The 16646-nt window shown below is 53.6% G+C and overlaps 1 protein-coding gene across 1 annotated transcript in view; it reads left to right on the top strand.

Annotated features, from left to right (window-relative positions):
* The window catches only part of mao (monoamine oxidase), a 354990-nt gene that overhangs the window by 276518 nt on the left and 61826 nt on the right, over positions 1 to 16646 (top strand). Inside the window, exons 10-11 of the mRNA XM_072513844.1 lie at positions 2340 to 2393; positions 3875 to 3932. Of these exons, the coding sequence (XP_072369945.1) occupies positions 2340 to 2393; positions 3875 to 3932 (112 nt within the window). The remainder of the gene's footprint in view (positions 1 to 2339; positions 2394 to 3874; positions 3933 to 16646) is intronic.

Genomic DNA, 16646 nt, shown 5'->3' on the forward strand with positions numbered 1-16646 from the left:
TTCTGGGTGCCAAAGCGGGCTGTTTAAAAGGACAGTCCTGATGCTCTGAATCTTTGTCTCAGTTGTAAAATAAAGCAGTAAAACCAAAAACAGCCCGCAAACATTTGCCCCTCATTTCCCACATACCCCATTCATGTCAACTTGTGCCACTTCATACCAATATGTACCCCATTCTCTCACATGCCCTCCATGCCAGCCTTGTGCCCACCTTTGACCCACTCATTTCCATAGTTCTTTATAGCCCTGATACAACTCAGTGCCAACTCATGCCAACCCATGGCCCTAACCAACACCCTTTGTCTTTACACCCTCCATGCCAACACACCCACTATCCACCATGGGTAGACCCCTGGTATGGGTAGACCCCTGGTGCTCCGCTGTGATTAAATAAAGTTCTAAATATCTATTATAGTCCTCACTATGTTAGAAAAACATTGATTTAAGCCTATCCATTACATTTAAATCACTTCAAATACTTAATACCTTATTTAAAACATACCTTTCCTGCAAGTACTTAATCCCTTATAAAATAAACAGTTGTATTCATTGCCCCACTTCAGAGACAGTTAATCTGTCTATAACCTCTTGAGCTGTCAATCAAATTGTGAACTTAAAAGCCCCACAGCAATACTGATAGGTTGTGGAAGCAGTCAAGCAGCACTAATCTTATCATGATAACCCTCAGTCTTATGTCAGCAAACATCTATTGAAATTGAAAGCACTTTTGTTTTACAACTGCAGGCTGGCTTATTTTCTTCTCCAAAATTTAATGGATGGTATATTTAAGAGACTTGACAGTTTGACAGCTTCCATCTTTACGTGCTTTGATGTCTACTCTTAACCACATGGAATGCAGCAGTTCTAAAAGCCACTTCACCACTACCTTCTCAAGGGCAGTGAGGGATGGGCAATAGATGTTGACCCAGCCAGTGATGTTTGCATCCCTTGAAAGAATAAATGAAAATAGCAATCCCAAAGGGAACCTCAATTTTCCCAAAGGGATATATTACCTCTGCAAATGGATACCTAACCTTGCCTAAGAACCTCCAGTAGGTTTAGACCTTTTCCACGACTTGACTAAAATCCAGAAGTCATGTTTCATACACCTGAGTGACCAAAATTCCTTCTGTTTGAAGGTAGCTGCATCTTTAAAAGTGCTGCTGCCTTTGTGAACTGCAGATGTGTAAAATACCTCCCGCCCTTGTTCCCCCTTTTCCGCACCCCTCCAAGCCCCTAGTGAAAATGGTGGGCATCGAGTTCAGGAGTGGGTTTTCTGGATTCTGGGCTCTGGTGCCATTTTGTCTAAGGCATGGAGCTCTTTCGACTCTACTCTGTAAATTTTGAGCTGTTGTGTTTATGGTAGCCCACTTTCAGAAAATGGTCCTGAAACAAACTTTGGGCAAGATTCTCTGACCCCCTTGTGGCGTGGTTACCAGTGGCAGGAGAAGGCCTGTCATTGGCCGGTGGCAGGTTCTTCTGGCCCTGTTGCTGTCAATAAGATTTCCCATTGAATCCACCCCACGCCGCTGGGAAATCTGGGGTGCTCTGTCGAAGACCAGAGGTCATTGCCTGTGCGGAGTTTGAACGTTCTCCCTGTGTCTGCATGGGTTTCCTCCGGGTGCTCCAGTTTCCTCCCACAAATCCCGAAAGACGTGCTTGTAAGGTGAATTGGACATTCTGAATTCTCCCTCAGTGTACCCAAACAGGCGCCGGAGAGTGGCGACTAGGGGCTTTTCACAGTAACTTCATTGCAGTGTTAATGTAAGCCTACTTGTGACAATAAACATTATTAAAAGATCCCACTGGCATCAACAGTCGGTGGATCTCGCCCTCTAAGTGACCAATTGGCATAAGCAAAGGATCTCACATCTGTATCAGGCATGGGTCCTGTACATCCATACTTTAACTTTTACCAATATGGCATGGGTATCTCTTCTAACGCAATGTATGTGCACACTTGCCACTCTACATACTGGATGCTTAGAACCATAACAATGAATTTCAAGGCATGTAGCACACTGGGCTAGATTGCTGGCTTTTAAAGCAGACCAAGGCAGGCCAGCAGCACGGGTTCAATTCCCATGCCAGCCTCCCCGAACAGGCGCCGGAATGTGGCAACTAGGGGCTTTTCACAGTAACTTCATTTGAAGCCTACTTGTGACAATAAGCGATTTTCATTTTTCATTTTACATTAATTTTTAAAAGTCTTTCAGTTCAGCAACAGAATAGTTGTTTTCCATATGCGTGAAAAGTTGCATTGAAAGCAAACTTTCAATTGTGACTTTAAAAGTACATAGAGATTTTAGATGTACATATCTCTGCAACTCCTTTTCTTTCAGATTTATCCTTTCTCGAAAAGCACGGAAGCTGACAAATCTCACAAAGGAAGCTAGGTGAGCGAACCTCTTTCGAAATTATACATGGTTAATGCCATGTTTTATAATTAGACTGGAACCACCTTGGGCCCAAACACTAGTATTTCCTCTCAGCACTTGTTCCTTCCCTTTCCTCCTTTAAGACCCACCTTAAAACCTCCCCTTTAACCAAACCTTTAGTCACCTATCCTAATATCTCCTTCTTTGGCTCAGTGTCAGTATTTGTCTGTGTAAATGCCTGTGAAGCGCCTTGGGGAGATCCCTACAGTACAAGTGCTGTTTGAATGCATGTTATTGTATTTGCCAGTAATCATAAATCACTAATTATTTTGGGTAAAGCTCCCGTGGTGAACACAAACCACATGTGCTAAACTATGCTGAACTACTAGGCCTGAGGCTTCTAGAAATGTCCTCCTGCTGTGTTGCTCCATTGATATTCAGACATATCGTTGTTTCACTCATCATTAATCAGTACATTAATCTCTGCTTACTTGATCTGCTTGGTGATGAGAGTTTGGATCTACTGATGCAAAGGCATTCATTATAAAAGCATTGCATATAAATTACCAGTTTTGTAATCTAATGATTTAACAAAGACATTGGGCGGGATTCTCCGACCCCCCGCCTGGTCGGAAAATCGTCGGGGGTCGGTGTGAATCCAGCCCCCGCCGTCCTCCTAATTCTCCGGCCCCCAAAAATCGGCCCGGTGTGAGTCGCGCCGCCTGCCTCGGAGAATGGCAGGGTCCGGCGCGACTCAATGGGCGCCGGAGCTGCCCGAATTCTCCGGCCCACGATGGGCTGAGGTCCCGCCCGTCTTTTGCCAGTCCCGCCGGCGTAAATTGGAGTAGGTCCCTTACCGGCGGGACCTGGCAGCGCGGGCGGGCTCCGGGGTTCTTGGGGGGGTGCGGGGGGATCTGGCCCCGGGAGGTGCCCCCACGGTGGCCTGGCCCACGATCGGGGCCCACCGATCCGCGGGCAGGCCTGTGCTGTGGGGGCACTCTATCCTTCCGCACCGGAGGCTGTACCGGCCCGCCATTCCCGGTGCGGAAACAAAGCTCTCTGCGCATGCGCGAGGATGATGCCAGCACGCGCTGGCGCTCCCGCGCATGCGCCAACTTGCACTGTCCGGCGGAGGCCCTTCGGCGCCGGTTGGCATGGCGCCAAGCGCCTTTCCCGCCGGCCGGCGGGGCGCAAATCACCCCGGGGCGGGCCTAGCCCCTGAAGGTGCGGAGGATTCCGCACCTTTGGGGCGGCCCGACGCCGGAGTGGTTCACTCCACCCCGTCCCGCCGGGACCCCCCACCCCGCTGGGTACGGGAGAATCCCGCCCATTATTTACAAGTCTGCAAAAAATTTGTAACTGAAGTAAAAATGCCTGTGGATTGAAGTCATACCATGGAGTATCCTAAACCCATGAAATTATGCGTTATATACAGCATCTATTTTATTTGCCACTGCTCATTTTACAACAAGTGACCTGGATTATTTTTTCTTGTGCAGGAAGCAAAAGATCTGTGAAATATATGCCAAGGCGCTTGGGTCTGAGGAGGCATTGCATGTAAGCTATTTCTTCTCTTGTGTAGTTATAGGGTTTAATCTTTTTTATTTGATCATATTCAATCATATTTAGTGTAATGAATTTCCCCAAACCACACATCACATTCAAGGGAAGGAATTCTCAAAGGCCATAAGATCCTGGGCAGGATTCTGTGATCCTGAGTCTAAGTGTTGACACCGTCAGAAATGCCATCGCGTTTCTCGACGGCGTCAACACGGCCTCAGGATCAGCAATTCTGGCCCCTACAGGGGGCCAGCTCGGCACTGGAGCGGTTCACGACGCTCCAGCTGCTGATCCTGGCGCGAACTGGGCGCCAAGGGATCCATGCATGCACAGTGGCACCGGTGCCAACGCGCGCATGCACAGCGGCTTCCTTCACCGCGCCAGCCCCGACGCAACATGGCGCAGGACTACTGGGGCCGGCACGGAAGAGACGAGGCACCCAGCCAGAGAGGCCGGCCCACCGATCGGTGGACCCCCCCCAACCCTTCCACGCCGAGTTCCCGCCGGCTGAGAGCAGGTGTGGGCGGCGCCGGCGGAACCCGCGTTTTTACTGCGGCCGCTCGGCCTATGCCGGGCCGAGAATCGGCTGGCTGGCCGCGTAGAGCGGCCCCCGACCGGCGCTGTGCCAACCACGCTGGTGCCAGTGGGGCCAATGCTCCACTCTGCGGAGAATCGTGTGCTGGCGTCTGGGCGGTGTGGCGCGATTCGCGCCTTCGCAGGGATTCTCCGGCCCTACCCCGGGCTGAGAGAAGTCCCGCCCCCTATATAATCTTTTTCCAGAAAAATAGACGCAAACGACCACCACTTTGTTCCAGTATTCTGGAGAATGCTCTGATATCAATACTTCCTCATGCAGATTAGCAATGGTGAAAACAACTTTCTGCTGGTTAAAGGCCAGTCCTGGCAGAACCAGAATAAACACAAAAAAATAAATATTAAAACCAGGCCATGCCAGGTGCCTTTCAAATCAAAACAGTGTCCTGTCACCCATCTTAATGCAGAAGGAAGCAGCTGAGCATCCCCTGGGATATACATACTTAACGTTCAGCTGTTCCAAGCAGCAGATCGAGCATAAACAGGCAGCTAGCTGGACCTGTCCTGCAGTGCAGCATCCTGATCAAATAATTAGGATCCCTTGACTGAGATAATTCTCATTTCCTTGCATTATATTTGAAGAAAGCAATTGAAGCCTCGACTGGGGTTTTGCTGCCAGAATGTAAGGCCCGATGTTGGGTCCCCATGCGGGTTCTGAGCCCACGCAGGTGGCCAGCTAGACCGCAGCCACAATCTTGCTGGTGGTGGCCATTTCATGACGGTGTGCAGTCTCTCGAAGCTGCTGGCCCAAGGCAGACCTGAGGACGTGACAGTGCCACTGATGGGTGAGGCTGCTGCTGAGGCTGCAAGAGTAAAGAGATGCTTGTGATCCATCTTGAGGCACCTCGCAGCTAGGTAGGAACTTTGTTTACCGTGCCGGGGTCAGACAGCCCCGGCGATCAGATGGGTAGCCGTGGAGGGGTGGGGGCTGGAGGATTGGCCAATTGGGCTGGTGTGCACCCAAGCAGGCCATGTAAAAGCCAAAAGGGAAAGGCCATCCCAATACCAGTAAAATGCCAGCAGACATGTTAAATCATCTTCAGTTGGCCTGTTAGTTGGACCAATTGGCTTCCTACCTCTGAGTCACTGTCCTTCCTAACTTTGGGAATATTTTGCAATGTTGGGATTCCCACCTGGTGCCTTCTGTTGCCATTTTACCAGCCCTCCCAACTCCCAACTTGTAAAATCCCAGCCCTTGCTACAAAGCAGTCACCTACATTCAGTAGGGCAGTGGTCCCCAGTCACAGCAGGTGCAGCAGTTATTTTTCAAGTTAGTTCCACCAAGATTCAGGGAGGTTGCGCTTCTGGTGTACTTCCTTTGTAATTCTTGTGGGCGAATGGCTAGAACTTAGGATGGGCCCTGGATTGCTTTTCCATGGCCTACCATCATGATTTCTGTTGGACCTTTGAAGGAAAGGATCCTCTGCTTTTCCCTTACAGGTCAATTCTTTAAAAATTCATTTTTGGAATGTGGCCGTCGCTCGTTGGGTCAGCATTTATTGCCCATCACTAGTTGCCCTTCAGAAGGTGATGGTGAATTGACTTCCTGACCAGCTGCAGTCCTTGAGGTGTAGGTGCACCTATTGTGCTGTTCGGGAGGGAGTTCCAGGATCTTGACCCAGCGACAGTGAAGGAATGGCGATAAATTTCCAAGCCAGGTGGTGGGGCTCCCAGGTATCTGCTGCTCTTGTCCTTCTAGAATCATAAGTAGAATCATAAAATCCCTACAGTGCAGAAGGAGACCATTTGGCCCATCGAGTCTGCACCCATCCTCTGAAAGAGCACCCTACGTAGGCCCACTCATTTTACAATGGCCAATCCACTTAACCTGCACATCTTTGGACTGTGGGAGGAAACCACAACACCGAGAGGAAACCCATGCAGACATGGGGAAAAAGTGCAAACACCAGAGTTACCTGAGGCCGGAATTGAAACCGGGTCCCTGGGGCTGTGAGGCAGCAGCGCTAACCACCTAAAAACCTACTTATAAACCTACTTAATGCCTACTTACCTGGTATTTACCGGCCTCCACAGGGAGGCCACAGCCGGGTGCCGTTCAGTACCGGTCCACAAAACATGGACCAGGTGGGATGGCATTGTGGGGGGGGGGGGGGTCACCCAGGCCATCGGCAGACCCTGGGTAGCCAGAGATAGTGAAGGGTGGCCCCCGGCCCTCCGCTGGGAACACAAGCACCTGGCACTGCCAATGTTCCCAGGTGGCACTGCCAAGCTGGCAGGATCACTGCCAGGTTCCAGGGTGGCAGTGCAAGGGTGCTCAGGTGCCAGGGTGGCATTGCCAAGGTAGTGGTCATGGGTTTGGAAGGTCCTGCCTCAGGAACATTAGCGAGTTACTGCAGTGCATCTTGTAGATGGTGCACACGGCTGCCACTGTTCGTCAGTGGTAGAGGGATTGAATGTTTGTGGAAGGGGAAGCAATCAAGCGGGCTGCTTTGTCCTGGATGCCTTGAGGCCCCTAAGTGTTGTTGGAGCTGCACTCATCCGGGCAAGTGGAGAGAATTCTACACCAGGCAGCACGAGTGAGTCCAATAACCCTGCCATAGCGTTCAATACCTGTAAGGAATTGGGAGAGGGTGTTAGATTCACCAACAGTGGTGGCTCCCTACCCATGACCATCCAATCCCCCATTGAAACCCCCCCCCCCCCCGCCCCTACCCGCAATGCCCTGCCCACGCACACCCGGCCCCCCTCAATGGACCCCAGACCCTGTACCCCAGACACCCACTCATAACGTCACCTGAACTGGGTGATGGTCCCTCCCCGTGGCACTCACCCACCCTCCGTCCGTGGATATGTGCCCGGAGCTGTGTCCCATCCTCTGGGTGTTCGGCTGTTGACTCCTGTGTGTGTGGTGTTGCCGCCGCAGTGTTCAGGCACAGTGTCCAGGCATCGCGGTCTGATTGGTATGTTAGGCAATGATTCCCACATGCTACATGGCTCGCCCACCCTCAGGAATCCGCTTGGGTTGTGTGAAGTGCTCTCTTACCCACAATTGCTAATTCCCTATTAGCAATAGCCTTCAGCCACACGGCCAGAGGCCTCGGCAGTCGGTGGGGGTTATGGGTGGTTGTTGGGGCAGACGAGCAGGGACAAGGGTGGCCCCTAGAATGGGTACACATGATCCAGGTGTTGGCATGGTGGTGCCATGAGCAGTTACCCCCCAATTCTTCCACCTTCCCATGGCGGCCCACCCCTGCGGAGTGTCCCCCACCCCCACTGAGCACTAGGCTCTTTGCTTGTGAGCAAAAATGGCTACTCACCTCCTTGGCTCCCCAGTAAATCTCTTCCGCCAGATTCTCATCTTTCAAAAGGAGTACTAATCGGCGCCATCGTGAGCACTTCCTGGGAGGCCGATGAATGCTGGGAGGCTGTTGGATATGGGGTGGCTCCCGTTAATTGTATGGAAATAGGGCTTAAGTGATAATTGGTTTCTCGCCACGTTCCGGCGAGATCTCGATTTCGCCTTTGGGAGCGGGCCGGTTGCATCACAAACTGTTTGGCACCTGGCACGGTTCTCATTTTTCACCTCTCCCGCTATTCACTGGCCTCGTTTCGCTTGAGGGAGAGCATTACGAGGCCAGAGAATCACGCACACAATGCCCGAAAAGTAGCTTCAGAAAATCATTCCTAGCTGTGATTGGAATTCTCCACGATGTTCAGACTCACAAAGACTTCACATCCACCTGTGTCAACTGATCCTGACAACAATCTTGCTTACTGTTGGCAGCTTAACTAAGTCAGACTTCTTTGTGAGTGTAAATGCAGGAGTCATAATAAGATGAGCTCACCCTCAACTCGTCAGGAAGGACTAAAATGTGGTTGACCAGTCAAGTAACCAAGACAAATTTGAGCTTCAACACAGAGTCATCCAAACCCGAAACGTTAGCTCTCTTTTCCCTCCACAGATGCTGTCAGACCCCCTGCTGACATTGTTCAGTATTTCTTGTTTTTGTAACCAAGACACAGTATCGCAGGGTTAAGGACAGAACGAAAACATTGATTTGAAGGTGTGCATCCCATGCCCGTTGACCAGAAGAAAGAGGGCACAATGCCTTTGAAGTACCAGCTGCTGAACCAATTTCAGGCCAGGGTTGAGAAACTCCCAGTCTGCTAGCTCCCTTCCCATCAATTGCGGTGAATCATGATTTTGGGGGAACCAATGTTCCACCTCAAACAGAATCAGCAAAGGCCGAGACCTGGCTAGTGGGATCTGTCATAATATCCACTCATGTATATAATGAGATGCAGACAGGCAGTGATTGACACATAGGATGACCAGTAATCATACAACACAGCACAGCCAATCACCAGACAGGACACTACTACTATAAAGCCAGAGGGCACTAGGTTTCCCGCTCTCTCGGGACCCAGCTACTGAGACAGTCAGAGTCCACGAGCTGGCATACACAAACACCATGCGGTAGCTAGTAAGTCTGGTCAGGCTACTACAAGGTCACTCGTCAGATCAGTATAGTGTCGACCCACAGCTGAATATGTACAGCAGTTCATCTAGTTGAATAAAACAGTGTTTGATCTTCTCCTTTGTTAGACGTCTGTTTCTAACTTTCCTGCATCGAGTGCAGTCCACATCGAACCAACCTGCCGAACACACAGGATCCAAGGCTAAGCTGGGCCTTCTGCTGCAGTCTCTGCTGAATTGCACGTGGAATGCACCAGAAGCTCTGTGGACTTTTCAAATTTTCAAATTTTTATTGTGCAGCCATTTTAACCCTGCGCATGCTATTGTCAACCATGCAAAGACGCCCAGTCAGGAATTAACCAGGGAACTTGGGTATGAGTACAAAGTTACACAACAACAACTTGTATTTATATAGCACCTTTCGTGTAATGAACCGTCCCTAGGTGCTTTACAGAAGCATTATAAAACTAAAAATTACACCAAGCCATTTAAGAAACTATTAGGTCAGACGACTAAAAGGTTGGTCAAAGAGATAGCTTTTAACAAGTGGATAAAGGAGAAAAGTGAGGTAATGAAGTGAAGACGTGTAGGGAGGGAATTCCTGAGCATGGGGTCTTGGTAACTGAATGCACAGCCATCAATGATGGAGCAATTTAAATTGAGGATGCCCAGGAGGCCAGAAATCGAGAACCACAGGCATCTCGGATGGCTGGGGGCTGGAGGAGATACAGAGGGGCTGGAGGAGATACAGAGGGGCTGGAGGAGATACAGAGGGGCTGGAGGAGATACAGAGGGGCTGAAGGAGATACAGAGGGGCTGGAGGAGATACAGAGGGGCTGGAGGCGATACAGAGGGGCTGGAGGAGATACAGAGGGGCTGGAGGCGATACAGAGGGGCTGGAGGAGATACAGAGGGGCTGGAGGCGATACAGAGGTGGCGTGGATGGTGGGGGTGGTGCTGGTGGGGGGCACGGATGCATTTGGAAGGCTATTCAGGTTTTGTAAAGGGTAGAATATGGGAGATAAGCCAGAGTGCGTTGGAATGGGCCAGCCTAGAGACATACATGTGGGATTCTCTGTTTCTGTGACTAAGTGTTGATGCCGGGGTAGGGTTTGTGGACTTGCACGTCAGTAAAACTGGTGCTGCACCTGGACCGATTCCATGACTGTTGAGGGGCTAGCACGGCACCACGTGGAACACAATCGATTTCAATGAGAAACGGTGCCAGATTCGCCAGGTGCGGGATTGACACCCAGGAGGCTGGCACACTGCAGCTGCATATACACAGTTCACTCCCCACACACACCATCCCAGCCAACAAGCTGGCAGCAAGGAGAGCGGCCCCGAGATTTACGGACGCCGAGCTCGAGACCTTCCTGGACGCCATGGAGGAGAGACGGGCCACCCTGTACCCCGGGCTGGGAAGGATGCTGCCAGCTGCCGCTGTTCGCCGTGCCTGGGCGCAGGTGGCCAGCAACACCGTCCGGACTAGCCAGCAGTGCCTGAAGAAATTGCACGACCACCTCAGGGCGGCCAGGGTGAGAAGGCAGCACTCGGCCCGTGGCACCAACCTCTGTCCCACACATCCGTGACCCTACCACCCACCCGGAGGGCAGCCGAACGCCCACCCTGCAACACATACCGGCACCCATACCGGCCGTCATGGCCGGGTGCCCTGGCCTCTCAATCCACCAGCTGGCCACCCCCTGGGCTGCATGCGTTTAACGTATGTGCGTTTCCTGTTTCCCACCCCCCACCCCACCCAGGAGAAGCCGCCCACAACCGGTGGGAGTGGGAGAAAGGTCGAATGGGACCACCGGACCTGCAGCCCATCACCGCGGCAGAGCAGCGGGCCCTGGACGTGGTTGGCGGGCCCGAGGAAAGGGAAGTTGCCGGGGTGGAGTTTGGCCTCGGGCGAGGAAGTGAGACCCTGTTGAGTTGCGATTCACCATATCACACCCCACACCACCCTCATCCCCACACCCCCACACTCACACCACCCCCACATCATACCCCACCCACCTCTGGCCTGTGGTATAATCTTGTCTTGTGCCTTGCAGGAGCTGCTGGTAACGGGGTGAGTCCTTCTAGTGTCCCTCGCCCCCAACCACAGCCAGTGCCACAGCCTGAAATCCCCCCGTGTGCCAAGCAGCGATGATGACAGTGACATGGAGGGGACCCATATGCCTGAGAACCAAGTAACCCCGGAGCTCGAATCCGAGAATGGCACGGATTTCCTGTCACAGCTGTCTCCAACACCCTCCACCATCCCAGAGACACTCACCTCAGTTGGGCAATTTGGTGAAGAGGCTCCTGGGACACTCTCTGGTGCCCACCATTCAGATGCTCCGGTACAGCAGGTGGAGATAGAAACTCCCGAGGGGGCGGATGGTTGGAGGACAGGCAGACCCAGGGACTAGCTGCCATCCAGACTAGTTTCGGGCTTCTGGAACGGACATTCCGATTGATTGCGGAGATGCAGCCGCAGAGCCAGGGACTACATGAGAGGTTGTCGGTGAGCATCCAGTACCTAAAGGAGGTGATGCCGGCCTTGCGTGCCAACCAGGCCAACACTGCATGGGCGGCGTCCGCGGTGGAGGCCTGGGGCAAGGGGTTTGGCGATGGCCAAGGCCTGGAGCAATCTGTGCAGGCGGTGGCCGAGGCCCAGGACAGGGCTGCCCTCTCACAGGCAGCCATGTGCCTGGACATTTCAGTGGCACTCCTGAGCGTGGCCCAGTCACAGTGGGCCATGGCTGAGAGGGTTGGCGGCATTGCCCAGGCGCTGGCCAACGTGGCACAGCCACAAAGGGAGGTGGCCCAGTCCCAGAGGGAGATGGAGCACTGGCTGATGTGGCACAGACTCTAGTTGGTGAACCTGGAGGCGATCAGAGCGTCCCGTGCGTGTTGGCCCTGACTACACATTGTGCAGCCTCACATGCCCACCTGGGCCCCATGCCCTGCCCATCGTCCCCCTCCCCCAAATTCTCCTCATCAGGCGAGGACTGCCGTTCATCCTGCTCCTCCACCACGTCTCCCCTCTGCTGCACGATGTTGTGGAGGTCGCATTAGGCCACCACGATGTGGGTGATCCTCCCAGCGCCACACTGGAGGGCCCCTCCAGAGCAGTCCAAGCACCTGAACCACATTCTTCAGGAGGCTGAAGCACCGCTCGATCATGCCCCTGGTCGCTGTATGGGCATCGTTGTAGCGGGTCTCCATGTCGGTCTGTAGCCTTCGGATAAGTGTCATCAGCCACGACCACAGTGGATAACCCCTGTCGCCTAGGAGCCAACCTCTCAGCCAGGGGGGAGCCTCGAAGAGGACGTGAATCGGCGAATGTGCCAGGATGAAGGCGCCGTGCACACTGCACGGGTATCGGGCTCAGATGTGCATGATGCACATCTGATGGCCACATATCAGCTGCACGTTCATCAAGTTGGTGTAGAGCGACCTGTCATCTGCAGGTGCTGGTAGGGGGACATGCATCCCGTCGACCACCCCCTGTACCCGGGGCATGTCGGCGATAGTAGCGCACCCTGCTGCCGGGCATACTGTTAGGCTCGGTCCACATTGAAATTGATGTATAGTGCTGCCTGAACATCTAGGACCTCCGTGACAGCATGGATACACCTGTGCAACGAGCTCTGTGAGATCCTGGACAGGTCCCCATTCGGTGCCTGGAAGGAGCCCGTGGCATAAAGGTTCAGGGCGACCGTCATTTTGACGGCCACTGGGAGCGGATGTCCTCCCCCATTCCCCTGTGGTGCCAGGTGCACAATGACCTGGCAGATATGTTGTGCTGTCCCCTTGTTCAGCCCGAGTCTTCGGCGACATGACCGGTCCAGCAGGTCCTCCAAAGACAGGTGGTGCCAATACACTCGAGGCATCATGTTGGGCCTCCTTTGCACCATCTCCTTCTCCTCCTCGTCTGTCTTTTGGGCAGCTGGCTCTCCATTCTCACTGGCTGCCTCCTGGTCTGCTGCTACACGCTCCACTGCTGCAGCTTCCTCCTACTCGAGCAGCTCCAGCTCGTACAGCCACAGGGCATTGCCCAGGGCTGTGGCGACTAGCAGGAAGGCTACCATTGCCAGTTGAATTCCAATATCCATTGTTTGCAGGGATGAAATGCCGACATGTTACCATAGTGCATACCCCCATGCCCAACCAGGTCCAACGGGCGACATGGTGGTCCCGGTTGGCACTGCAGACTCTGCCCCCACATGCCTCTCCCCCTCCCCCCACTTCTCTCCCCACCATGGGCCCCCTCAGTGGCCGGAAACCTGGGGGCCTCTGGCCCTGGCGCCCATCCCTGCTGCCAGGGGTATCGTCATCTGGCGCTGACCTTGCCAGCGGTACAATCCACGTCCCCCATCCGGCACACCCATAGGGGCTGCAGAGGGCTTTGCCTGGGTGAGCCGCCTGATGCCCCGCCGGCAAGTGGCAGCGGTTCGGGGGGGTATGGGAGAGTGTGAGGTGCGGGAAGTGGTAGGGTGGGGGCTGGGGTCCAGGGGGTGGTGGGGTGGAGGGTCATTGTGAGGGTGGTGGGTGGAGCTGGAGTACCAGGTTGGGGGGATGGAGATTGGGCGCTGAGTTGTGCGGGTGGTGGGGTGGGGGCATCTATACGGCTGTTGTCACCCTGAAGAACCAGGGGCCAAGGTGGGTGGCAAGTGGGGTGGGCAGCAAGATGACTGCTTTGCTGGCTGTGGCAATGGCAGTCCATACCTGGACACCGCCCCAGTACCGTGGGGGGTTACTCCGGCCCCACGGCCTGTCCCCCCCCCCCCCCCCAGCCAGCCCGGCCAGTGTCTGGCCCAGCAGTCCATGGCCGAGCCTCTCCATGTCCTACCTCCTCTCCCTCATCAGCCATTGTGCCAGTTTCACGATTTTTAAAAGCGCAAGTGTCGGGAATTCGCCCCAGTGGAGGTGGAGGATCTTGGAGGCCCCGAAGAATACCGGATCAGATCTGCTGATGATATGCATTGACGTTTACTGTACGTGTGGAGTGCAAGGCATTGACACCACTGTCGAGACGACAGAGAATTTCAATTTGCCGTGAAATCGGCGCCCACCACGATTTCGACGTCAAAAACAATTCTCCGCCCATACGCGTTTTCCAATTTTGGCGTCAGCCGACAGAGAATCCCGCCCATGAAGTTTCAGCAGCAGCTGAAGTTCGGAGACAGGAGTGAAGTTCGGTGGTGTTATGGAGGTGGAAAAGTCAGTCTTAGTGATGATGCTGGAATATAGGGCAAAATTCTCCGTAATCGGCGCGATGTCCACCGACCGGCGCCAAAAACGGCGCGAATCAGTCCGGCATCGCACCGCCCCAAAGGTGCGGAATCCTCCGCCCCTTAAGAGGCCGAGCCCTAACCTTGAGGGGCTAGGCCCGCGCCGGACTGATTTCCGCCCTGCCAGCTGGCGGGAAAGGCCTTTGGTGCCCCGCCAGCTGGCGCGGAAATGACATTGCCGGGCGGCGCATGCGCGGGAGCGTCAGCGGCCGCTCACGGCATCCCCGCGCATGCGCAGTGGAGGGAGTCTCTTCCGCCTCCGCCATGGTGGAGACCGTGGCGAAGGCGGAAGGAAAAGAGTGCCCCCACGGCACAGGCCCCGATCGCGGGCCAGGCCACCATGGGGGCACCCCCTGGGGCCAGATCGCCCCGCGCCCCCCTCAGGACCCCGGAGCCCGCCCACGCCGCCTTTTCCCGCCGGTAAGAGAGGTGGTTTAACCTACACCGGAGGGACACCCATTCTAGCAGCGGGACTTCGGCCCATTCGGGCCGGAGAATCGCCGGGGGGGGGGGGGGGGGGGGGGGGGGCCGCCAACCGGCGCAGCGCGATTCCCACCCCCGCCGAATATCCGGTGCCGAAGAATTTGGCAACCGGTGGGGGCAGGATTCACGCCAGCCCCCGGCGATTCTCCAACCCGGCGGGGGGTCGGAGAATCTCGTCCATGAGGTCCAAATCCTATCCTGGAGACAAATATGACACCAAGAATACGAACAGATGGTTTAATCTTGGACTGTTGCCATGGAGATGGGAAGAGAGTTTGGAGTGGGGTCCGAAAACAATGGCTTCAGTCTTCTCGATAGTTAATTGGAGGAACCTTTTGTTCATCCGGTCCCGGATGGTAGATTATTTAGCAACACTGGAGGAGTGAACAGAGGTGGTGGGAGGTAGGGTTGGGTGTCGTCAGCGTATCTGTTAAACTAATGCTGTGCTTTTAGATGTCGTTGCCGAGGGACAGAGTGTAGACGGGATATAGGAGGGGGCCAAGGATAGATTTTTGGAGGACACCAGAGGTGATAGGGTGGGAGCAGGAAGAGAAGTCATCACAAGTGATTCTCTGGCTCTGATTAGATAGATATGAGTGGAACCAGGTGAGAGCAGTCCCACGTTGGACTGCAGTGGAGAGTTATTGGAGAAGGATAATGTAGTCAATCCTGTCAAAGTTTGCAGACAGGTTAATGAGGACGGAGAATCAGTATCAGTGCATTGTGCCATCAGTTAGTGAGGCTACTCACTGTAACCGCAAGCCTTGTAATAGTGTCCCTGTGGACTATATGTTGTAAATGTGATTGACAATGCAGATGCACAACTCAAGTACCCAAGCAAGAGACCCAGCAATAGATCAGAGCACACTCACTGAAGATACTTGGGGTGCAAAAGCAATGTTTCGTGTGATTAGGCCTGTCAGATGGCACTGGAAAATTCAAACCATAAGATATGTTGGGTCACATTTTGCTGTAGAAACAACACTAATGGTACAGTTAAACTGTGAAATCGGAAATCGATGCCTGAATTACTCTGCTCCTCCAAAAGCTGCGCAATAAAGATATCTTGCCGAAAGGCTTGGCCAACAATACATGGAACGATGCGAAGAACTTGTAATTAAGTCCCACTAAACGTGCCAGAAAAGGGACTTGCACTTTCCAATGTAAGTGAATTTTTAAGTCTTAATTAAGCCTTATAAGTCTTAATTATCAAACAACTTTTCTGGCAGTGAAAATTGGCTTTTACCAGTGTAAAAGGGGAGATGGTGAGGTAGTGGTAATTTCACTGGATTGGTAATCCAGAGCCCAGCCTAATGCTCCGGGGATATATGGGGCGGGATTCTCCAGTTGACGACGCTGAAATCGCGTTCGGCGATCAGCCGGAGAATCATATTTCGCCCCGAAGTTGGGGGTGGTTGCCTGAGGCCCTCCCCCGATGCTCCGCTCCCTATGGTGTGGGTATCTCGTGCTATTATTTGTCGGGAACTTGGCGTGGCAGCTGCGGACTCAGTCCAGCGCCGCCACAGTCGGGGGGGGGGGGGGGGGGTTTGGGGGGGGAGCAGATCCGCGGGCAGGGGGTACTTTGTCAGGGGCTGGGGGCCAAACGGAGGATCAATGGCCATTTGCCCCAAATTTCCGGGCGTAAAACCCCACCGTTCCCACGCCAACGTCAGGACATTGCCTGAAAACCGGAGAATCCAGCCCATGATTCGTCAATCTGATTCGTCAAGGACTACGTGGCTTTGCCTTTACACAAAGGTTTCACTGGTCCCATAAATAATGCTGGCTCCGTTTTGGTTCCTGGTACGTTCCAGGGCAAAATCCCATAGAAAGTCTGTGGGCAAGTATAATCAACAGCTCGCTCTGTTTGTTTGCTGCTGAGAACAACACCCAGCTCATTGAAAATGA

Source organism: Scyliorhinus torazame, chromosome 8, assembly GCF_047496885.1.
Source record: "Scyliorhinus torazame isolate Kashiwa2021f chromosome 8, sScyTor2.1, whole genome shotgun sequence".
Taxonomy (NCBI): Eukaryota; Metazoa; Chordata; class Chondrichthyes; order Carcharhiniformes; family Scyliorhinidae; genus Scyliorhinus; species Scyliorhinus torazame.